This window comes from Dromiciops gliroides, chromosome 2, assembly GCF_019393635.1.
Source record: "Dromiciops gliroides isolate mDroGli1 chromosome 2, mDroGli1.pri, whole genome shotgun sequence".
Classification (NCBI taxonomy): domain Eukaryota; kingdom Metazoa; phylum Chordata; class Mammalia; order Microbiotheria; family Microbiotheriidae; genus Dromiciops; species Dromiciops gliroides.
The window spans coordinates 192,059,343-192,083,892 of record NC_057862.1 but is presented as its reverse complement, the minus strand read 5'-3'; the positions used below and the strand labels follow the sequence as shown (position 1 = coordinate 192,083,892).

Below are 24,550 nucleotides of genomic sequence, written 5' to 3'. Positions count from 1 at the left end.
TATAATTAAAAAATAGATAGATTAGGAAAAATGTTTATGGTCATATATGAATATTGACATAAATTAGACACCTAAAATATAAGGGTCAGTGGTAACACCTAAAGGCCTTTTGACCTAAATAGTGAAAAAATAGGAAAAGAATTTTCAAAAGATGAAATACAATGATTAATAACCACTTGGAAAAAATGCTTGTCTCTAAAACCAGAACAACTTTGAGGTACTACCCTTACACCCACCAAACTGGCAAAAATAATTAAAAGCAAAGAAACTGAGTGTAAGCATGGTTGTGGCAAAACAAGTATGTTCATTTACTGCAGGTAGAATTTAAAACATTACTGGGAAGCAATATGGCAGTAACAACAAAAAATAGTCATACCCTTTTGACTCAAGAGTTCTTTTGGTTATGAACATAACTGGATAGTTATTTATTAATTTAGGAGCTGCATGTTCTAAGATTTTCCTAGCAGTATAATATGTAATTGGAAAAAATAACAGCAAACAAGATTAGAAGGAAAGCAGAAAGCCGGGAAACAATTTTTTACAGTTTCTGATAAAGGCCTCACATCTAAAATATATAGAGAACTGCATCAAATATATAAGAATACAAGGCATTCTCCAATTGAGAAATGGTCAAAGGATATGAACAGGCAGTTTTCAAATGAAGAAATTAAAGCCATCTATAGCCATATGAAAAAATGGTCTCAATCACTACTGATTAGAGAAATACAAATTAAAACTACTCTGAGGGGCAGCTAGGTGGCACAGTGGATAGAGCACTAGCCCTGGATTCAGGAGGACCTGAGTTCAAATCCGGCCTCAGACACTTGACACTTAACTAGCTGTGTGACCCAGGGCAAATCACTTAACCCCAATTGCCTCACCAAAACAAAACAAAACAAAACAAAACTACTCTGAGGTACTACCTCACACCTATCCAATTAGCTAAGGGAAAATGATAAATGTTGGAGAAGATGTGGGAAAATTGGAACACTACTGCATTATTGGTGGAGTTGTGAACTGACCCAACCATTCTGGAGAGTAATTTGGAACCACGCCCAAAAGACTTTAAAACTGTGCATACCCTTTGACCCAACAATACTGCTACTAGGTCTATGTCCCAAAGAGATGATAAAAAAGGAAAAGGACTCACATGTACAAAAATATTTATAACTGCTCTTTTTGTGGTAGCAAAGAACTGGAAATCAAGGGGATGCTCATCAATTGGGGAATGGCTAAACAAGATGTGGTATATGAAGGTAACGGAATACTACTGTGCTATAAGAAATGATAAGTAGATGGATTTCAGAAAAACCTGGAAAAACTCTCCTAACAGTAATGTGAAGGAGTTAGCCTAGATGACTTCTGGTATCCCTTCCAGCACTTAGGCCATGGTTCTAAGTTGTGATACACAACCGTAAGGTAACAACATAAATCAATTGATATGGACATGTGTGGGGAGTTGAAGGAAATCTGGAAAGATCTTTGTGAAATAATACAGAATCAGAAGAATGGAGTGTAGACAAAGGAAGGAAAAAGGAAAGAGATCAAATGGATGGTGAATTCTGATGAGGGCTTAAAGGGTGACATTGAAAATGGTTTAACACTGCTTCTAGTGAAACAAAAAGAATTAAAGTTGTTTCTGCAGCACGTTGTTAGCTGTTGAAATGTGTTGAGGGTAAAGTGGACATCAGCACAGTATTTTCACTCATCTCTCAATTTACAGTTCATTTGCAAGTTTTGTATGTAGCCCTCAATTGTGCTTTTACTTATGTGTTAGTCACAGACTTTTGCCTCTCTTCACCTAAAATGCCCAAACACTACTCCAAACATAAATCAAGAGTGATATTTTTCTATGCTAGTCACAGAAAGGAAGAGTTGGAAGGGTCCTCAGGGGCCATCCAATCCAATCTATAGACAATAAAGAATCCCTCTCACAACAGACTGACACTTACTAGCTTTTGCTAGAAGTTTTCTGGGAAGATTCCACTAACTTTACAGGTAGCTCATTCCAATTTTGTTTGAGGTTTGAAAAAAGAATTTGAATTCAAACATCAAACAGAAATAACATTTCCATATACTCTGTAGAACATATACCTGAAAATCACTATTATGTGGAGCTCACTTTTCTTTTACAATTTATAATAAGTTCATCATGTAATTTTCAAAGCGGTCTAACTTCTCAGTGATTCCTAATGTCCTCAATTTTGGGGGAACCCTATCCTTGGTCTTTCTCTCTTTTACGTTCCTTTCCCTTAGGGGGAAAAGAAAAGCAAAACCCTTGTAATGAGTATGCATAGTCAAGGAAAACATTCCCACATTGGCTTTGTCCAAAAATTCTTCCTCACCTGTCCTCTGGAATCATTGGTGCATTGATCAGAGTTCTTAGAGTCTTTCAAATTTATTTGTCTTCTGGGGGCAGCTAGGTGGTGCAGTGGATAAAGCACCGACCTTGGATTCAGGAGGACCTGAGTTCAAATCTGGCCTCACTTAACCCCAATTACCTCACCAAAAATAAAAAAAAATAAAACATTTATTTGTCTTCACAGTGTTGTTGTTACTGTATAATTTATTCTCCAGGTTCAGCACACTTTACTTTGTGTCAACTCATAAGTTTTCTCAGGTTTCTCATGGCATAATATTCCATTCCATTCATATACCATAATTTGCTTTGCCGTTCTTTCCAGTTGTTTGCCACCAAAAAAGAGCTACTATAAACAATTTTGTACATATTGGTTCTTTTTCTCTTTCTTTGATCTCTTTGGTGTATAGGCCTAGTAAATAGTTTCACTGGGTATGCACAATTTAATAATGCTTTCCAGAATGGCCAAATCAATCCACCAGTTCCACCAACAGTTTATTAATGTACATACCTGTTTTCCCATAGCCCATTCAACTTTTGTCATCTTTGCCAATCTGATGGGAATGAGGTGCAAACTTAGAGTTATTTTAATTAGCATCTTTCCAATTTGGATTGGTTTTCCATATGGCTATTGATAACTTAGATTTCTCCTGTTGAAAACTGCCCATTCATATCCTTTGATCATTTGGCAATTGGAGAATATCTCTTATTTTTAAAAATTTAAATCAGTTCCTCATAAATCTTGGAAATGACTTTTATCAGATAAACATTCTACAAAGATTTTTTTCCTTGTTATCTGTTTTCCTTTTGTTTGTACAAAAACTTTTTAGTTTTATGTAATCAAACCTGTCCATCTTGTCTTCACCCCATACCAATCAGAAAGCTCCAATTATGAGTAAGTCCTAGTTATTAGTATTAATGTTCTTTACATCAAACTAAAGTTGCAACTTCTATGCACTATTCTTTTATTTATTTATTTTGCAGGGCAATGAGGGTTAAGTGATTTGCCCAGGGTCACACAGCTTTTAAGTGTCAAGTGTCTGAGACTGGATTTGAACTCAGGTCCTCCTCAATCCAGGGCCAGTGCTTTATCTATTGTGCTACCTAGCTGCCCCCTCTATCTACTATTCTTAGTTCTACCCTTTGGGGCCAATAGGAAAAAATTTAATTCCCCATTCACATGATAGTCCTTTGTATAAGTTGAAAATAGCTGTACTGTCTCTTCTTCAGCCCAAGGATGCAGCTGATCCTCATCTAGCATTACCTGGAGGCCCTTCACAATTTTGGCTGCCTGCCTCTGGATATTCTCCAGCTTCTCAGTGTCCTTCCCAACTTTGCTGCTGTTGTTGTTTGTCCTTCATTCTCAAAGAGGACCATGGCATTGGGGTGATGCACTGATTTGGATTTAAGTGAGGGAGGGTTGTGCAAGGTCACCAACCTCACTCCTTCAGAGCCATTTAGGTCCAATGGCAAAATATATATCAGGATGACTGGAGAAGGCCTCAGATGCTTAAAACAATTGGGGTTAAGTGACTTGCCTAGGGTCACACAGTAAATGTGATTTGAACTAAGGTCCTAAATTGTGCAGTGCAAAACTGAAAAGCATGCTCTAGACAGGATTTGACCAGGACAGGGGCTAGCCTGACCATCACTCCCCTACTTCTGGAGGTTAGGCCATTCTTTATTCAGCCCTAAATCCCATGAGCTTTTTTGGTTGCCTTATCACACTATGGATGGTTGATTTGTACTGAGCTTGTAGGCCACTAAAACTGTCAGATCTTTTTCAAAGAAACTCCTATATAGCCATGCTTCCCTACCTTCTCCTATACTTGTGAAGTTGATGTTTTTCTTTTTTTCTTTTTTTTTTTTTTGCAGAGCAATGAGGGTTAAGTGACTTGCCCAGGGTCACACAGCTAGTAAGTGTCAAGTGTATGAGGCCGGATTTGAACTCAGGTCCTCCTGAATCCAGGGCTGGTGCTTTATCCACTGTACCACCTACCTGCCCCTGTGAAGTTGATTTTTTGAACCAAATAGAATATTTTGCATTCAGCCTAATATTATAGTCTGTAAAAATCTTTTTTGATTCTGATATCCACTGTGTTAACTATACCTCCTAACTTTCTAACATTTAAAATCTGATAAGTATATGGGTTCTGCCTTTATCCAGGCCAAGCACAGACCTCTACTGCTCCTCATCAGACACTTTCCACATTGACAATGGGTCATCAGTGACAACTCCTTGAGCCTAAACATTCAACCAGTTCCAAGCCCATCTTACTGTTCTATCTTTTCCACAAGAATAGCATGAGATGCCTTACTAAACACTAGGTAAAATCTAGGCAAACTATACCTACTTGTTCTGATCTACCATTTAGTAACCATTAGCCTCAAGAGAGAAAAAATATTTAAATTAGTCTTATTCCTTTAAGGAGAATTTTGTAATTTCTTTTCCAGGCAATTTTTTTGACAACTGGCAAAAATAGGTGCTAATTTTAAATTTTGATAAATGGATGTGTAGTGACATTTCAGCCACTAACTAACTACTACCACATTAAACTAGTGTGATAGCTTTAGACAAAATTTTTAAATCTTCAGGATAGTAGAACTGCTTAGAGTTGTGTACAGAATAAACTATCATTACATACCTTTGTGTGGTTCATATCGAAGTGGACGGGAAAGACTTGCTTTGAGATCAAATATTGGTTTCTTATTACTGACTGGAGTCTGTGCTGCCTCAGCTGTAAACTTGAATGGGGTAACAGCTAAAAATCCAAAGGACATACAGAAGATTGGTAAATAGTACATAAATCACTCCCAGCGTTTCAGACCCTTCAAAGTAATGGTACCTTGTCTTGAGAAGGCAATACATTTAAGTAGTCTAAACTTGATAAAAAAGGGAAATAGAGAATCAATGAAAGGTTATGTGGTAGAAAGATTAGCTAAATAATTAGCCACTGAGCCTTATTTTTCTGTTGTATTTCCCAAAATGTATTTTGTGATCCTCTCTGTCCCTCATTTGGTCAAGAATTCTTCCCTATCTGTAGTTTTCGTTATAAATCTGCTTCTTTGCTCCAGTTTATGATGTGACTTTTTATATCTAAGTCAAGTATCCTTTCCAAGTTTATTTTGGTATTTGGTGTGAGATATTGGTCTGAACCTAATTTTTACATGGTTATTTTCCAGTTTTCTCAACAGTTTTTGTTGTGAAGCAAGTCTTTAATAGTTGAGGCCTTTGGGGCAGCTAGGTGGCGCAGTGGATAGAGCACTGGCCCTGGAATCAGGAGTACCTGAGTTCAAATCTGGCCTTAGACACTTAACACTTACTAGCTGTGTGACCCTGGGCAAGTCACTTAACCCCAATTGCCTCACTAAAAAAAAAAAAAAAAAAGAATAGTTGAGGCCTTTGAGTTTATTGAATACTGTTTGCTTCATTGTGCTGTATACTTTAAGCAACTTTCCAATATTTTTTTATATTGTGCCAAGTAGTTTTGATGATTATTATTTTATAGTATGGTTTGAAGTCTGGTACTGTTGAGTCCCCTTCCTCCCACTCATTTCCATTATTTCCCTTTAGGGTCTTCAACTTTTGTTCCTCCGGATAAATTTTATTGTTATTATTTCTAGCTCTATAAAGTAACCCTTTGGTGGTATGATATGGCATCAAATAAGTAAATTGATTTAAGTGGTGATTTTGGTTCCATTGGCCTCATGTGGCCTTTTTTTTTTCTTTTTCTTTTTTTTTTTTGCAGGGCAATGAGGGTTAAGTGACTTGCCCAGAGTCACACAGCTAGTACGTGTCAAATGTCTGAGGCTGGACTTGAACTCAGGTCCTCCTCAATCCAGGGCCAGTGCTTTATCCACTGTGCTACCCCCTCATGTTGTCTTGGTCTCTTTGCCCTGTCCATGCTTCCTATGTAGGCCTTCCCTTCCAGCCTTCTAGGTTTGTTGTCTTTGTGTCCTCACACAATAGACTTGACTCAGCACACAGTGGGTGTGCAGGGCTATGGAGGGGAAGGAGCAGGGCTCGTTCCTTCAAATACCTTGACGCTCTTGAAACTTGAGCTAATCTGGCTTTTTTCTTTTTTGAAGCAAACCCGTGATTTCACTGGTATGGGGAACCACTTTGTACCAGACAGGCACCTGCCATGGTCTTAGAGACTCATGTTCTGGGGCATGAGAGGTTAAGTGACTTGCCTGAGTCTGTATGTGTTAGAAAAAGGACCCAAACTGGAGCCTTTCTGACTCAAGCCACTGTGCCACACTGCCTCAAACCAAGGCATCTTGGTCCATTAACCAAAATGTCGTTTGCCTGCTGATCTATGATAAGGAAAGCAAGGCTATTTAGGAGGTAGAGGTCTGAATTTACTACTTGTAACACTTTGTACTCTCTTCTAATTGCCAATGAGCCCCACATCATGACTATCCCGGTTCTTAGGACCTGAGTGGTGAAGAAAGCCTCCAATGAATTAATCCTCTTTCTCCTGTTGTCTTTCTCTGTGTAGACACCTTTGCAGCTTTCAGACTACTGCTGCAATGTATTTTGCAGCCAGAAGTTGTAGTCAGTGTCTGCAGGAGGAGGTATGGTTGCAATTACTGCAAGCTGAATTCTAGTTTGTGCAGTCTATTTCTGAATACAGTTCATGGCATGGAATTTAATCTACAAGCAGTTGCCCGGGGAGAGGCTAATAGGATCAGCAGCAGTATTTCTTTTAAGATATGAATGTATAACTTCTATCAAGTTGTTTGGCTTCTCAATGAGGCAGGGAGGGAGGAAAAGAATTTGGAACTCAAAATTTTTAAAAAAGCAAATGTTAAAAATTGTTTGCATGCAATAGGAAAAAAATAAAATATTTAAAAAAAAAGAATGTGAATGTTTAATATAACCCAGGTAGGTGTTGCTCAATCTCTGGGCCCTACCTCCAGAATCTAGAAAGCCAAGTTGATTCAGTGCTTGGGAGCATCTGGCATTTCCCCCAGCAGATAGATGTTAATTTTTGTGCTAAATATTTGCTGTTGTGACTATAACCATCATTATGCCTTCAGTGAGGAACTCTGGGAAACAAGTATACATAAAAAATCCAGGAAACTGATTGGCTTAAAGATGAAGATTAGTTATACTTTCTTGTTAGAAGGGAAAGACAAGATCACATGAAGTAAACATTACCTGCAGTCTGTTCAGCCTTGGCTTGACAGGCTTCCTTTTCCTTATTCTTCACAAGGATAGCCTGGCATTTAGGCTGGGTGTCAAGCATGCTCAGATATGGAGACTTTCTGGCTGGAGTCTTGGTCAGTGAGCGTTTATGCTCATTATCTTTAGTAGCCTCTGAGAACCTTAAAAGAATAATATAATGGAAAATCCCTGTTACTGAGAGGCTTGCACTATCTGCTGATGCACACTTGTTGACCAGTTTCACCAAACAGTTTGGGAGGAAAACCTAAAGTAAACTGTTGAACTTTCTCATTCACTCAAACTCTGCTCTTCAATTTCTGATTTTTCTTCTTACAGGAGGAGGTGGAAAATTTGTTACAGTTCTGAAAATAGCCATTTATTTTAATAGAATCTCTTGAATATTGGTAAAAAATGGTGAAAGGGGGCAGCTAGGTGGTGCAGTGGATAAAGCACCAGTCCTGGATTCAGGAGGACCTGAGTTCAAATCCGGCCTCAGACACTTGACCTTTACTAGCTGTGTGACCCTGGGCAAGTCACTTAACCCCAATTGCCTCACTAAAAAACCAAAACCAAAACCAAAACAAAAAAATGGTAAAAGGTATTAGAGAAGATAATTCAACACAAATATGCTAAGAAATAGAATTTTAGTGTTGAAGGTCATCTAGTTCAACATTCTTATGTTGTATTTAACTTTTCTTCTTAATACTCTAGCATTTTTTTTTTGACCCAGGTGACACAGTGGATAGAGTGCTGGACCTGGAATCAGGAAGGCCTGAGTTCAAATATGGCCTTAGAAATATGACCCTAGGCAAGTCACTTGCTGTTCTCTTCCTGCCTGTTTCCTTATCTGTAAAATGGGAATAATAGCACCCCATGCCTCTCAACACTGGTGTAAGGATAAAATGAGGTATCTGTAAAGTACTTTGTAAACCTTAAAGTGTAATATAAATGCTAGTTATAGTTACTACTGGCTCCAGACATTGTCTTAGGAAAAAATATTTTTAAATTTTTATCCTTGGATGAACCAAATGTTTCTGGGATAGTCCGGATCCCTCTGAGAGGCTAGGTTAGAGAAAGCAAGGGTAAATGACCGGGGCAGCTAGATGGCGCAGTGGATAGAGCACCGGACCTGGATTCAGGAGTACCTGAGTTCAAATCCGGCCTCAGACACTTGACACTTACTAGCTGTGTGACCCTGGGCAAGTCACTTAACCCCAATTGCCCCCCCACCCCCAAAAGAGTAAATGACCCTTCTGATTCACTGCTTTGAGGCTTACAAAAGGCTTTCTTCCTATGAGCCCTATGAGGTAAAGAATGCAAAGATTATTATTCCTATTTTACAAATGAGGAAACTGAAGTTCGGGAAAGTGGAGTGACTTGCCCAAGTTTACAAGGTTGCTAAGTGGCAAAGTGAGAATTTGAACTCAGAATTCCTGACTTTTTAATGCTAAGACAAGGTGGTAGAGTGTGGACGAACCATTCAGGCTGTCTAGCTAGCTTCCACTTCAATCTATTCAAGGAGATTTTATGAAAATACAGAACTAGAGATGATCTAGGATGATACCCTCATTTTACAGAAGAAAAAAATGAGGCTGAGAAAAATGAAATAATTTACCTATGGTCTCATGGATATGTTATTTGGAGTCTTCAAGGTCAGGGGAGGGATCACTAATTAAATGGAATACTTCCTGGTCAGATACCATTGTTCATGTCTCAAAATTTCCCAAGGAGGTGAAGGGATCAAAGGACACAGGGGATGTAGTATGATGTGGTTTTTTTTAAAGGGGTAGTTGTGATGTTATAGCTGAATTGTTAGCTCACAGGCAGTTCACTTTATCGAAGATTGAAGAAAATTACCCAAGTCTGGTTATTAGATGCTTTGGGTTTAAATGGTAAAAAGTATCTTGGAAGTTTTGATCAGAGCATTCAGAAAATATTACTGGAGCTGGTAGAAAAAAGAACTGTGGATTCTAAATGCAGATTGAACCATATTTTTTCTACTTTTTGGTTGTTTTTTTTTCCTTTTTTGAGGTTTTCCTCTTGTTTTCTGATTCTTTTTTCACAACATGACTAATGCAGAAATATGTTTAATGTGATTGTCCATGTATAACCTATATCAGATTACTTTCTGTCTTGGGTAAGGGAGAAAAAATTGGGAACTAAAAATCTTATGAAAATAAATGTTGAAAACTATCTTTACATGTAACTGGAAAATAATAAAATACTTTTATGGTTTAAAAACAAAAGAGCTATAGGGAATCTTTTTGGCATTCACAGCTCTTTTAATATCTTCTAGCTTTTTTGACCAAGTTTGGAATATGATAGTTCTGAGCCAACTTTATTTCAACCACATTGTTGAGTGTGCATCCAGGCAAAAAGTGGACCATCGTGGTGGTCATAGCTGAGATTTCAGACTCCCAAACTAGTTTTCTTTCCATTCTACCAAGTGGTCCATTTTCTTTTTTTTTTTCTAGTAATTTAGGGAAACTTTGGAAAAGACCAAAAACAAAAAATCCAAAACACTGTATTCCCTCAAACTTGAGGCTAGTCAATTGGGGTAACTTTAAAAAAAAAATCAGGCAATTGGTACTTTTTTTCTCATCCCCACCTGGTATTTCACCATCTTTTTTTTTTTCTTTTTTTGGTGAGGCAGTTGGGGTTAAGTGACTTGCCCAGGGTCACACAGCTAGTAAGTGTCAAGTGTCTGAGGCCGGATTTGAACTCAGGTCCTCTTGAATCCAGGGCTGGTGCTTTATCCACTGCGCTACCTAGCTGCCCTATTTCACCATCTTAACACCTGGGTAATATAATTGTGCAGTAGGATTATTAGAACCTTTAGATAGGATTAAAAGAGTTTCTGAAGGGCAGCTAGGTGGCACAGTGGATAAAGCACTGGCCTTGGATTCAGGAGGACCTGAGTTCAAATCCAGACTCAGACACTTGACACTTGACACTAGCTGCGTGACCCTGGGCAAGTCACTTAACCCTCATTGCCCCACAAAACAAAACAAAACAAAACAACAAAGAGTTTCTGAAGATTGCCTATTGGTTCAATTTGGGGGTTCTCCTTTACCTGACATTCATTTTGTTAGTTGAGAGGGCAGATGGCTTGAACAGTTTCTGACACAAGATACTTCGATTCGCAGTCCCAAGAGATGCACGAAGTGAACGTCGGGGGCTGACAGGAGTGTGCGTAGAAGAGGGCCTGCCTCTCTGAGGAACAGGGCTTATCACCCTCATGCTAGCTGATCTTTTCTTAAAGAAGAAACAAAAAGGATTGTCATGTTTTTAATGTAATGATTCCCAATGACAGTAAGTGCACTAAAAATCATGTTTTACTGGTAAGGTTTATTTCTTTGGTATGAGTGGAGAGCTTCCAACATAATCCCATTTTCATCCCATTCCCACCAAAGGTCAAAGGATTATATCATTTCAAGCACTGCACCAGTGGCCCTGTTGCTACGGTGATTTGGAGCACAAGTACTAGCACAAATGGCAGCCATCGACTCTCTAGTTACTGGCCAACATATAGGATAAATAAAGAGCAGAAGACTCCTATCCAGAATAGCCCAAAGGGGAACATCTGTGAGATTTCTTAGATGCATGTTAGCCTCTTTGAAAACCCCTGCTAAAGAAGAAAGAAACCCAACATAGTGAAGTTCAACATTTTTTGAGTACCTGCTATGCCTTGGACATTAAGCTCACTGGCTTAAGACAAGAGGACTAGAATATATCTAATGCTCCATGGAATCAAGGTCTTGCACAGAAATTCCTAAATTCTTCAGAAAAATGTTAGAAGGCTCACCTTGGAATTACTGTGGGGAGTTCCAGTTAGTTTAGCTTTTTTAGCTAATATCTGTCAAAAGAGAAAGAAAAAATTGAGTATTAAATTCCATTAGTCTCAACTACATCACAAAGAAATTTAATCTTATTTGATAGCACAGAGAAGATTGCTGAAACTGGCAATATGTTGTCAAAGGTAGCAAAAATTCAGATTCAGGTTTAAAAGAGAAACTAGAGAACTACATTTAAACAGTCTAATGTTATAAGACAATGCCAAGATCTAAAGTAAACTTACCCTTTACATAGATTCAGCAGTATTTAGACCTATGACATTTAATGCCTATTTTACAAAATGCATTTTGAAAAAGAAATTCATTCATATTTCTATTTTAAATTTGATTTGAACAGCTTTATAATGGCTCTAACAGGCAGTCAGGTACCTGGGTGTATTAACAATAGTTTAACTCTTCTAATAAAACGATCTGAGGTTTTGTCAGGAAGAAAACTGTGTCCATAGCTCCTCTGGTAATAGGCTTTATCTTTTATGTAATTTCTCTAATTTACCTTATTTTAAATTTTTATCTAATTCTCTCCCAGGCACATATACATTGTAGTTGACAAAAAGCCTGCTATCAAAAAGGTGGTGGTGGAAGACTATAAGTAAAGAGAATTCATTTCAGTCTAAGGAGCCATTTTATAAGTTTCTATTTGGACAAGCACATATTCAATAACTCTGACAATACAGATGAAAAGACCATCAAAAAAAAGTCAAACTTTCAGAAACAAAATCCAATTAGGATCCCATGGAATAGACTGAAATATATCTCGTGGCAGAAGGACTGAGGACTATTAGAACAGAGTATCATATACCTTATAAAATTTAGTTCTTATTTTAGATTTTTTTGCATAACTTTTTTTTGTGGGAGCATTAGGGCATGTTCAGTTGTGGGGCAGGGGTTGAAATCACTGTGATGTAAAGATAAAAGACATCAATAAAACATTATGAAAATTAAAAGTCTACAATAAAAAAGGTGGAGGGGCAGCTAGATGGCGCAGTGGATAAAGCACCAGCCCTGCATTCAGGAGAACCTGAGTTCAAATCTGGCCTCAGACACTTAACACTTACTAGCTGTGTGACCCTGGGCAAGTCACTTAACCCCAAATGCCTCACTTTAAAAAAAAAAAAAAAGGTGGGAAGACTGTAATGGTAATTCGTATTCGATTCCAGAACACATTTTATAATTTATAAATGGTATTTACTATAAATGGTTAGACCAAAAAGCCCCAAAGCATTTCATCTTTCCATGACACCACTGTCCTTGGTCACTGCCATTCAGCCTCTCAGGGCTTCTAGGAGAAAATAAAATTTATCCATAATGTAATGGTAATTATAAGGTTTGTTGGATGGTGCAGAAAAAAGGATACCTTAATTTGCTTCAACCTCTCAGTTATCCAGGTAACCAGAGGACTGTATGAGGACTTAGTTGACATACCAACAATTCATTGTGGAAACCAGAAGCAGATCTTCTGAAGCAGTTTCAGCTCACATCAGCTTATCTAGAGACTCTTTCCTGCCTTTGTCTTGCTGTTTATGCTGGAGGCTTGAATGAATGGAATGAGGAACCCAAGATTCCTGATTGTGCAAACATCTCTTTTACCAGGAAGAAATGAGGCTATAAATCTTACCTGTATCCCCCTAGAACTGTGATTCTGCTGTTTAAATATCCCCTTCCCTGAGTTAATTCAGGGGTATCTCTTGAGATTCCCCATGCATGCATGTCCATCTTGCTGAGCAGAAATAAAATGGGTGCTTGTCTAGATAACTGTGCTTCAGTATGTTTCTGTTTTCTATGGGAGACAAGTTTCTGTTTTTGACAGTGGTAATTATCCCAAATGATATACTAGGAAGAAAAAAGAATTCTACCATTGACTTCAAAAGCCACAATGTGGTAGGTGGCAGAGAAAGAACACTGTTGGAGGTATCCAAGACTCAGTCCTAAAAAGGAGGGGATATTGCCGTCTCCATCCTGTTTGTCTGCAGCCAAGTTGCAGCTGCATCTTGGACCAGTTAAAGCAATTAGAGACAAACATTCACATTACTTACAGATACACACACACTCACAACTCACACACTCTCTTCAAAAAGAGTCAACAACTTTATGGACTTTTTACTTAGAACAGCTAATAAAGAATTGTTTATGCCACAGGTATAATTTTCAATCTTTTGTGTTTGTTTTTCTTATTTGTTTTTCTGTTCCTATTTGTATATTTCATTACTTGTACTTGTCAATGGACACTAAGACAAAAGGAAGGAATGTATTCAGTAAGACAAAGAAAGAGGGAGAGCCAAAGAATTTTGGTGGCTTTAGAGTAGGGAAGAAATGGGCCTCTTGGGTCTTGGCAAGGGAAGGGATTTAGAAGAAATACACAAACAAGTCTCTTTCCAATCAATCACTAAGCCCTTATTAAGTATCTATTGTGTTTTATGCACTATGTCCTGGTGATACAAATACAAAAGGAAGATAGTCCCTGGTTTTTTGTTTTTGTTTTGTTTTGGTGAAGCAATTGGGGTTAAGTGACTTGCCCAGGGTCACACAGCTAATAAGTATAAAGTGTCTGAGGCTGGATTTGAACTCAGGTCCTCCTGACTCCAGGGCCGGTGCTCTATCCACTGCGCCACCTAGCTGAGCTAGCTGAGCCGATAGTACCTGTTTTTGTTTGTTTGTTTGTTTGTTTTTGTTTTTTTACTGAGGCAATTGGGGTTGACTTGCCCAGGGTCACACAGCTAGTAAGTGTTAAGTGTCTGAGGCCAGCTTTGAACTCAGGTCCTCCTGACTCCAGGGCTGGTGCTCTATCTACTGCGCCATCTAGCTGCCCCGATAGTCCCTGTTTTTAAGGAATGTGCATTCTAGTGGAGAGTAGGGAAGGGAGAATGCAACATATTCACAGACAGGTAAATCTAGGACATAAGTAATTAATACAGATAAATACAAAAGTGATTTGGGGTAGAAGTCTTTACAACAAGGGACTAATCAGAAAAAGCCTCATAGCAGAGGTAACGTTTAAGCTGAGCTTCATAGGGAAATATGGGGTTCCATAAGGCAGAGGTGAGGAAAAAAACACCTCAGTTCTGGGGGACATATGTGGAAATGGAATATTGTCAACAAAAATATAGAAAGCAAGTTTAGTGAGAGCCCTGGGGAGGAAGTAATGTGTATGCAGCCTGCAAAGATGGCTCCCAGAGCTCATGGGGAAGGGCTTCAAATGCCAAATGGAGCAGTTTGTATTTTATGCTATTGGCAATGAGGAGCTACAGGGGAATGTCCTGGTCAGACCTCAATTTCTCTAATGAAATAGTTGAATAAGCACCTTCCTTAGGAATCAGTGCAAGGACTGATCTCATTAAAAACTTTTGTCAATCTGAGAGTCAAGGCCCTGTAAAAATCACAGTTTGTAGATGATGAGACTCTTCTGGGCAACTTTAGTCAGGAGTGGGTGAGATAATGTTGGTAGAATTACTTTGAAGCCAGGGAATTTGTTTCTAAGTGATATGGGCTAGAAATAAGGTAACTTTGCAAGGGACTGGATTTGATAGGCTGTCACTCATAAATGGGAGAAAAATCCTGGATGTTTGGGGGTTTTGTATCTAAAGTCACTAAGGTTCACATCACTGAAGACATCTATACCCTATGTTCCTTGCTGTCACTGATATATTCTGGGTAGTTCATGATCTTTCACAGGATGAAAATTCTTATGTAAAAGTCAGCCTAATAACGACACACATAGTACAATGCCTTGAATAGTAACTGTGTGTATAAAATTAAAGCTATCTTTAGTAAATCACTAACAATAGCTTCTCCCATAACTTTATTTACCATTTAAAAATAAATGCCCAAATCAATCAAGGATGCAATCTGGGTGTCATACCTTTAGTTCCTTCACTGAGTTGTTAAGGACTTCCATACGCTTCTTTTTTCGGTCAATATACTTGTCAATAGATTCCATTTCCTTAAAATGAGCTTCATGAATCTTCTTAAAATCTAGAGTATTACCCCAACAAAATATGAAAGCTAAATCATCAAAACCAAACCCATTTATTCACATTTTCTGTTTGTCCCTAATACTAACCATTTCTTTTGTTAATTCCTGGGATCTTTGACTTCTTTCAGGATTCGGCTCAAGTGACACCTTCCACGTCTCCCTCACTGCTGCTAGGACTCTCTCTCTCATCCTTCCCCAAACTATCTCATATTCATTTCATGTATTCTTATATAAGTACACACCTTCTGCACTAGAACAAAAGCTCCCTGTGGCAGAGACTGCTTCATTTTCTTTTTTCTTTTTTTGTTTTTTAGTGAGGCAATTGGGGTTAAGTGACTTGTCCAGGGTCACACAGCTAGTAAGTGTCAAGTGTCTCAGGCCGGATTTGAATTCAGGTCCTCCTGAATCCAGGGCCAGTGCTTTATCCACTGCCCCACCTAGCTGCCCCCCTTCATTTGCTTTTAATTTCCTCACTCAGCCCAGTGCCTACCACATAATAGTGCTTGTTGATGGACTATCATAGGCATGAAAATTTCAACATGATCCTTGTGTAAGATTTCCCAAGTGTGGTAACTCTAGGTGGGCTGAGAGTGGGAAAGAATAACCCCACCTTGTAGGTTTTCTATATTTTATTATCTATCCTTTATCCTTTTCACTGCTCCGCAAAATATCTTGGTTTGGACAGAATTGAGAAAGAAATTATACCATCTATAGGCATCACAATCTGACTTTTCAAAATAGTTTAGAAAGCCTGGTGCTAGATTCTAATTCATTAGTTCTATAAGCATTTTAGTGCCTATTGTACATAGTAGCACGTAGGCAATATAAATATCAAAGAGGGAAGCATGCATACAGTTCTGACTCAGGGCTGTGTGTTAACAATTCTTTAAAGACTTACTTGGAGTTGTAAATATTGTTTTCCTCTTCTTTGGTTTGGATAAACCATCCGTACCATTAGGGCTCTTTCCTCCTGAAGGGATAGTTAAAAGAGTATCACCTAATTCAGAGAGAAAAATTAGTTAAAAGGACTTAAAGAAACGTCTTCCCAGATCACATAGCAAATTTCCATTTCATGCAGCCTCTCAATATGATGTGCTTAGCCACAGAGACTACTAGTAGGAGGGAGGTGTTTATTTTCTTTGTTCTTCTACTTTAAACCTGACTCCAAAGTTAAAAAAAAAAAAAGCAAGAGAACAGATACCCTTTCTTTTTTTGTGTGAGGCAATGGGGTTAAGTGACTTGCCCAGGGTGACACAGCTATAAGATCTGAACTCAGGTCCTCCTGACTCCAAGACCCAGTGCTCTATCCGGTGTAATACTTAGCTGCCCCCAGGTATCCTTTCTTAATTAAACTGTGGATCTCCTACTGATACTTAATATTGCTAAATTTTTTATTGGCTCTGAATTTAGATGACTCCTTGGTAATCAGAATTCTTTAGCTACTTTACGTACCTTCCATTTCGTTTTCTTCAGAGCAAATTGTTTGCTTGTTCTTTTGGTTGTCTTTGGATGGCTTTCTGGCCTCTGTGACGGCTAAAAGATCCTCCTTTTGATATTTTTTCTGTCTGGGGGACCCAGGATGGTCACTTTCTATCATCTCTGAATGATCCTGCTACAAAATTCAGAGCCTCCATTAAGTCATAGAAGTGAGGGAAACAAAAAATTAAGTAGAGACGGAAGGAAGGAAAGAATTTCCACTCAAGTCTATTTGTAAAGAGAGCAGGTGGGGGAAAGACAGGACAGGGCTGGCCCTTTAACTGTAATATCAATAGTATCATTATCATGTAATGTGCAATTGGGAGATACCTTTTTGTCCACCACTGAGGATAACTTGAAGACAGGATTCTTTGGGGGCACCTGTAAGGTTGGAGACCTGATCTAGGCAGAGACTGGACACATCTACATAAAAAGCATATTAAGTGAAGGACAGTATGTCTTTTTTTTTTTTTTTTTTTAGTGAGGCAATTGGGGTTAAGTGACTTGCCCAGGGTCACACAGCTAGTAAGTGTTAAGTGTCTGAGGCCGGATTTAAACTCAGGTACTCCTGACTCCAGGGCTGGTGCTCTATCCACTGCGCCACCTAGCTGCCCCTGACAGTATGTCTTATTGAAGTGACATCTGAATAAAAGAAAGGATGAGATGAAAGATTTATTGATCAAGCCACTTGAGTAAATGAGGGAAGACTCCAGAGAAAAGCAGCATAACAACCTACAAAGATTAACAAGGTTAGGTGAAGAGTGAACCTGTCAGTTGAATTGTAAAAAAAAGTTTTAGGTTTATGTTTCTATTTTTTCACATTATTATACTACAGCTCATGAAAAAAGGGTGTCCTTTCTGAAACACAGACCCACCACAGAAGTCTGAGACAGTTTTGATGTTTAGAGTATGAGAATAGGGAGAAAAATCAACTGTATGCCACAAAGCCTTAAGGGCTTATGGGGGTCTCTGAATATACTCCATGGAGGGCGGTCTGCTTCTAGCACACATACTATATGGGCCATGCTTAAAGGAAGCCTCTGTAACTCCTGGGCTCCAATTCATTTAGTTCAGGGGGACCCAACGGAGCCTAGACCAAACAGAAGACTCACCACCACAGAGGTAGCAACACTGAAACCAGCAGCTATTTCTACTTTGTCCTACCTTCTTCTTAGACCGTTACACTAACATTAGGCCCTAAAGAAACATGCTCAGAATCCAGAAACCCATGGGGTTACTCATGCTCCCCCTTTTCACAGGCTCTAGCCTGGATTTCCACACTCTCACCTTGGAGCCGCTGTTTCTTCGGCCTACTTTGGCTCTTCCCAGGGGTGAAGTGACAGATGCAACCATGGTTTTCTGGTCAGATTTTTCTTCATTGCCATCAAGCATTTCCATCTCCTCATGAACGGAAGCAGAAATATTACGTTTACCCTTCTGTAACAAAGGAGGAACATACCTATCACATCCTAAGTATAGGAAAATACTCAGTGAAAAACTACTTTATCTGTGAAAAAACATGTTCTAAATGGAATACAAAACATACTTTCCATGTGCAATAGCAGCATTTGAAAACCCCCTTAAATTAAGACCAGGTCTAGGGGAAGAAAATGAGGGTATTTTTATAGACAAGCAGATTTATTCTACTCTAATCTTATTCTACACTACTCTAATTTGTTACAGGCGACTTTGGGTTTTTGAAGGTTATCTGAGCACAGTTCAAGTTCTTATAAATGCTCCTAAACTGGAAAGACTTCAGGAACAAGGCATGAAGGTCCAGTGAGGGCTAGTCAGAGGACCAGCTTATCTAACTTTGGAGCTAAATTCACTAGGCTGGCTGCAGAGTGATTTGGAGGTGGGGGCTAGCATGGGGAAGAACAACAATTTTGATATGCCATCTAATACATTATAGAGGGTTTTTCCATCAGTAGAGGGGGCACCCCACACTGGCAAAATAACAGATCCTTGAAATCAAGCAGACACTATCTTTTTTTCAGTCCTGTGGATGACAAGGATCCACCAGTGTGCACTGGATCTGCTGAAGAGGACCTGGGTTTGGTGATGATTGTGCCCCTTCCCTTCCTAAGCTGTGCTTCTTTCAGCCTTGGTTTCCTCCTTTCTAAGGTGAGAGGGGGTGCCATAGGTGTCCTCTATAGTTCATTGGGCTCTGAATGTTAAGAGACAATGATCTCAGACTGACAAGGAGGCAGTGAGATAGAGCAAAAAATGTGTCAATCATAGAATGAGAAGACCTCAGATCAAATCTCAGCCCTACCGCTAACTACCTTGGGCAGTTACTTAATATTTCTAGGTATCCGTGATCAAGATACTTTCATTTCTCACTTGACTGAACTGTTGCGATCATCCAATGAGATAAAATGCCATGTTAATCATAAAGGCTGCAGAAATGTAAACAGATATCTCCTCTAGACGTAGTCATCTAAGGATAGATAGAAAGCTGGCCTTGGAGTTAGGCAGATACGGTTTCTGGTTCTGACTCTGTCCCATCCTAGCCATGCGACCCTGGCAGCTGAGTGCCACCAACAGCCTTCTGGTACTATGAGCTATGAGCTATGATGCATCATAGGTCCTGGCTGACTCTACCCCTCAAAATGTTGCATTTAACTATTCATTCAAACTGCTCTTATTTAATAACAGTTAAAAAAGATATAACAGAGGGTAGCTAGGTGGCACAGTGGATAGAACACCGGCCCTGGAGTCAGGAGTACCTGAGTTCAAATCCGGCCTCAGACACTTAACACTTACTAGCTGTGTGACCCTGGACAAATCACTTAACCCCAGTTGCCTCACTTAAAAAAAAAAAGATATAACAGATAAGATTGAAATATAATTAATATTTTACTTTTATTAAATAATTTATTATAAATAACTTAGTAAGAAACTGAATTGATATTTTCATGGAATTATGGTTCCTAGCTGGATCTTTGTTTCTATCCCTCAGCTTAGTTATTGCAACAATTGCCCAATTGGACTCCAGTCTTTTGGTCTCTCATCTTTCTCTTTCACCTCCCACAAACCTGTCACAATAATCTTAAAGCCCAAGTCTAACCAGGTCACTTTCCTGCTCAAGAACCTTCACTGTCTCTCTTTTACCTCTACAATAAATATAAACTTGGTTTGTCCTTCAAAGCCCTTCATAATCTTGCTCCAGTTTACCTTTCTAAACTAATGTCATGACATTCTCCTTCATACATTTAAATTCCAGCCAAACTTGCCTAGCTGGTGATCCCTGGTCTTAGCTATCTCTTTACCACTTCTAAGAATTTCCACCTGCAGGGCAGCTAGGTGGCATAGTAGATAGAGCACCGACCCTGGAGTCAGGAGGACCTGAGTTCAAATCCGATCTTAGACACTTAACACTTACTAGCTGTGTGACCCTGAGCAAGTCACTTAACCCCAATTGCCTCACTTTAAAAAAAAAAAAAGAATTTCCACCTGCCCCTTTTCTATTCCTGGAATGGATGATGACATCACTTCTGCTTCTCAGAATCCCTACCTTCCTCAGTTCATTTACCACTTTCTCAAGGAAGACCATCCTTATTTCTCTGATGCTTTCTCTCGACCCAAATAATTGTGGTGTATTCTAAAGTGTTTTAAATAAATAAGTGAAAGCTAAAGTGTTTATATGTTGTCCCCTACCCTATTCCAATAGAAAGTGAACTCCCTGAGGGTGAGGACTAGTTTGGCTTTGTTTTTCTTGCACCTTTCACAGTGTCTTACACATAGTTGGTTCTTAATAATTGTGTATTAGTTCGGAATAACTTATGGAGGATTCAATGACAGGAAACCAGACTTTAAAAAGGCTAGCGACAGAGACACAGATCTATTTAGACTATGAAGGGAATGGAAGAAAGCCCCTGGGGAAGAATAATACTGAATTTTCAGGTCATATTTACACATAACCACTGTTCCAATCTCTTAAGCACTTTAAAATTCCCTTCCTTTTAACTATGTTTTCTCATGCTTCATTGAGGCTTCAGTGGTACATCTAGTACCATGTAAATTCCTGACTGTTGAGAACTTTGGTCTTTCTCGATGAAGCAGAGTTTGACAGTCAATGGTTTCATTACATTTTCTAATTTGTCATCTGGGTACTATATTCAACACTTAGCTACTGCAAAGCAGTACTACTGATCAAAAACAAAAACAGAAACAGAAACAAAAGTCATTTGTTTAGTTAATTACCCATGGAAACTAATACTACTTCCAATGGTGGTCCCCCAAATCCCCATCAACAGTAGATTTTAAGTCAGCTTCAATTATGATGAATACTTCATTACTGGTCAGTTTTTTGCTGACTTACAGGCTAATGACAAGATGTGACAACTTACCTGACTCTCATTTTCTTTCTTGAGCTCCTGTTGAAAGTGTTCTTTCAATGATTTTAAAAGTTTGTCTCCCTATAAAGGGGTTAAAGAATTCACAATTAGAGCAGAAATCAAATGGAGAAATAGAATCCTTGTATACCTCCCCATTGTTACCTATTTCCTTGGCTCCAACTTTTATCACTAAGAACAGATTTCCCAAATGAGAGATATCTGAAATGATTATGAGAAAACTGAACTTTATATGAGTTGAGTGCCAATTTAGGGACTCACTTATAAAAAAAAAAAAAAAGTAAAAAGAACACTGGTGTTCCAGCCCGGCAACATGAACTCTGCTACTTATTACCTAACGTGACATTTAATTCATCGAGCCTACTTTTCTCATTTGTAAAATGAAAGGGTTGAACTAAGTGATCTTCAAGGTACCTTCCAGCTCTACATGCTTTGGATCGTTATATATGAAAGAGATACTAGTCTACTAGTAAGCAGGTTCAGTTTCCTTAACTAGAACAGTAACTTCACATTCTCTTTTGCAGTTGAGATTCTGAAAGAAATTATGATTCATCAGACTGACAAAGATGACAGAACAGAAAATGACAAATGCTGGAGGAGCTGTGGGAAAATGCTGGATGGAGTTGTGAAAGCAATTTAAGATTATGCCTAAAAAAAAACTATGCTCAAAGGGCTATGGGACTGTTCATACCCAGTTGTACTGATGTAGAAAATCACATGTAGCCTCTGACCTTGTCTGTCTCAAACAGACCCTGGCCTTGCTGTGTTCCAGCTACAGCTGCAGGCCTGTAATCTCTGCCTTCCAACCTTCTCTTTCTCAGACAGGCTCTGGCCTTGAGGTACCCCAACTGCAACAACAGGACCCCCTTAACTACTGACCTCATTCTTATATATTCCTGTAATGATAACTAAACCACTAGCTGCCACTATGCATCCTTTGTTCAGTGAATAACTGACCTCATCTTCGTTTAATAAACTTGCCACTATAACACACCTAGTCTTTTTGTATATAACCATGTGGGCTACAAGACTCAGAGCCCACTGTTGGAGGCTTGAAACCCACTTTGGGCCCGAGAGTAATAAACTCTCTCTCCCTCTTTCCACCCCGAGTACCTGGCTGAGTATTTTCTGTGTCAACTGTGCCCTAACAGTATCTCCACTAGGTCTGTATCCCAAAGAGATCATATCCTTCAGACACAACAGGTGGCAGAAGGAAATGAAAAACCACTCCAGTATTTTTGCAAAAAACAAAAAAAAAAACCAAACAAACCCCACCACCAACAAAAACCCAACAACACCCCATGGACAGTATTGGCGTGCTATGGTCCAGAGTCTCGAAGAGTGGGACAAAACTGAACAACAAGTGAATCAGCTTTAGATTTCTATCACAAATCATGTCACTTACTGAGTAAGGGGAGGAGCCCAATGAATTCTTTTCATATAAAAGATCACGTTACAGAATAAGCACTATTAAAACAGATATGCTGGGGGCGGCTAGGTGGTGCAGTGGATTAAGCACTGGCCCTGGATTCAGGAGTCCCTGAGTTCAAATCTGGCCTCAGACACTTGACACTTACTAGCTGTGTGACCCTGGGCAAGTCACTTAACCCCCATTGCCCCACAAAAAAACCCAAAAAACAAAAAAAAAACAGATATGCCATACTGCTCTCTACTTTCTTCCCAAAACTTACAGTCTACAACAGCTAGTTATGGACCTCAGAGTGATTGTGCCTCCCACAATAATGAGCAATGACAACCTGAAGGATAATACAAAACCACAGCCCTATTCTGAAAATCTACCCAAGCATTAGACTGCTCTTCCTGATCCCCAGAGTTTTTAGTGAACTCTCTCTTGTGAAGTTACTTGTATAGACATGTCCAGTCCATACCCCAAGACAAATGTGGGTCTCAATTAGAGCACCTAACACAGGGCCATGCCCTCTGTTTAATTTATTTTTGTTTTTGTGGGGCAATGGGAGTTAAGTGACTTGCCCAAGGTCACACAGCTAGTAAGTGTCAAGTGTCTGAGGTAGGATTTGAACTCAGGTCCTCCTGAATCCAGGGCCGGTGCTTTATCCACTGTGCCACCTAGCTGCCCCAGGGCCATGCCCTCTGTACACAATGTCTGTTGAATGGAACTTACTGAAGAATTCTGTCTACTAAGACCACACACCTAAACTGGTAAAACATAAAAGGTTATTTTTAGACTTTTCTAGTCATACATGGCCACTGTTGTTTCTCTAGCCCACCACCGTTTTGGGAAAAAGAGAATAGGACCATGGTGTATTTATCACTTGGCAAGTACGTGATGCAACAGTGCTGGGACTGGCTGCCTGAATCCAAATCCTGCCTCAGACACACTATGGCTATGAGACACTGGGCAAGCCAATTAACCAATCTGACCCTCAGTTACCTCATTTGTAAAACGAGGGTAATAATAGCACCTACCTCCTAGGGCTGTGATGAGGATAAAATTAAATAATCTTTCGTAAGTGTTGCCAATAATAGCACCTAATAATAGCCTGCACAGGGGCAGCTAGGTGGCACAGTGGATAGAGCACCGGCCCTGGAGTCAGGAGTACCTGAGTTCAAATCCGGCCTCAGACATTTAACACTTACTAGCTGTGTGACCCTGGGCAAGTCACTTAACCCCAACTGCCTCACTAAAAAAAAAAAAAAATTAAAAAAAAAAAATAATAGCCTGCACCTACTTCACAGTCTGGACGATCGACGATTCAATACATCAAACCCCGATTCGTAGCGGTTGCCCCATTTTCAGCACTTAGCACAGTGCCTGGCAGAAAGTAGGCGCTTAATAAACGTTTACCGAACGAATATGAAAGTTGTGCTGTAAATGCTCACAACCGAAACATTTCACAATCGGCCCTCCCCAGCTGCTTGAAGGGCTCCAGGACACGTCAGGCTGGACGGGATCAGTCTTACAGATCATTGGAATGTCACCTGCCTTTGTCTGCCCTTGTACCCACCGACCTTCCCCCGTACTACCCACCGACCCTTCTCGCAGAGCCCCGTAGCTGCCCGCCCCTTCGTACCCGGAGGTTAGCCCGGAGGCCCACGCTCTTGGCTAAGCTCTGCAGCTCGCAGTACTTGAAGGAGTCCAGCTGCGCGGCCAAAGGGAAGACCATGTCGCTCTCATCCATCGAGATACGTCTTTCCAGCTACAGGGATGCCCACAGTCTAACAGCCGCAATTCAAAACTCCCGCGCCACCCCCGGAAACGTTATTTGCTAACTTCTGCCAGAAGGTTTAAATTGAGGGATGCCGCCTTCTCATTGGTTGAGGATGGTAAGGGAAGCGGGGCCCCTGCGTTTGGCCAATAGCAGAGCCGGCCTCGATTCCGTC

At 39.6% G+C, this 24,550-nt stretch overlaps 2 protein-coding genes and 1 pseudogene across 6 annotated transcripts in view; 1 reads left to right on the top strand and 2 right to left on the bottom strand.

Annotated features, from left to right (window-relative positions):
• The window catches only part of NDUFAF1 (NADH:ubiquinone oxidoreductase complex assembly factor 1), a 34,421-nt gene extending 21,389 nt beyond the window's left edge, over positions 1 to 13,032 (top strand). Inside the window, exon 5 of the mRNA XM_043987155.1 lies at positions 12,761 to 13,032. Coding sequence (XP_043843090.1) covers positions 12,761 to 12,772 — 12 coding nt within the window. The 3' untranslated portion in view covers positions 12,773 to 13,032. The remainder of the gene's footprint in view (positions 1 to 12,760) is intronic.
• Positions 1 to 24,448, bottom strand: part of NUSAP1 (nucleolar and spindle associated protein 1) — a 28,399-nt gene extending 3,951 nt beyond the window's left edge. The window contains exons 1-10 of one of the 5 annotated variants that reach the window (XM_043987152.1): positions 24,241 to 24,448; positions 21,182 to 21,250; positions 18,117 to 18,227; positions 16,806 to 16,962; positions 16,252 to 16,350; positions 15,240 to 15,352; positions 11,335 to 11,385; positions 10,603 to 10,784; positions 7,524 to 7,690; positions 5,005 to 5,121 (exon numbers count right to left, since the gene is read on the bottom strand). In XM_043987152.1, coding sequence (XP_043843087.1) covers positions 5,005 to 5,121; positions 7,524 to 7,690; positions 10,603 to 10,784; positions 11,335 to 11,385; positions 15,240 to 15,352; positions 16,252 to 16,350; positions 16,806 to 16,962; positions 18,117 to 18,227; positions 21,182 to 21,250; positions 24,241 to 24,348 — 1,174 coding nt within the window. In that variant the 5' untranslated portion in view covers positions 24,349 to 24,448. Of the gene's footprint in view, positions 1 to 5,004; positions 5,122 to 7,523; positions 7,691 to 10,602; positions 10,785 to 11,334; positions 11,386 to 15,239; positions 15,353 to 16,251; positions 16,351 to 16,805; positions 16,966 to 18,116; positions 18,267 to 21,181; positions 21,251 to 24,240 lie in introns of all 5 variants that reach the window. The other 4 variants (XM_043987147.1, XM_043987148.1, XM_043987151.1 and 1 more) reach the window with 4 other exon arrangements.
• LOC122741616 lies at positions 9,757 to 9,916 on the bottom strand (annotated as a pseudogene).
• Positions 24,449 to 24,550: the final 102 nt, after the last annotated feature.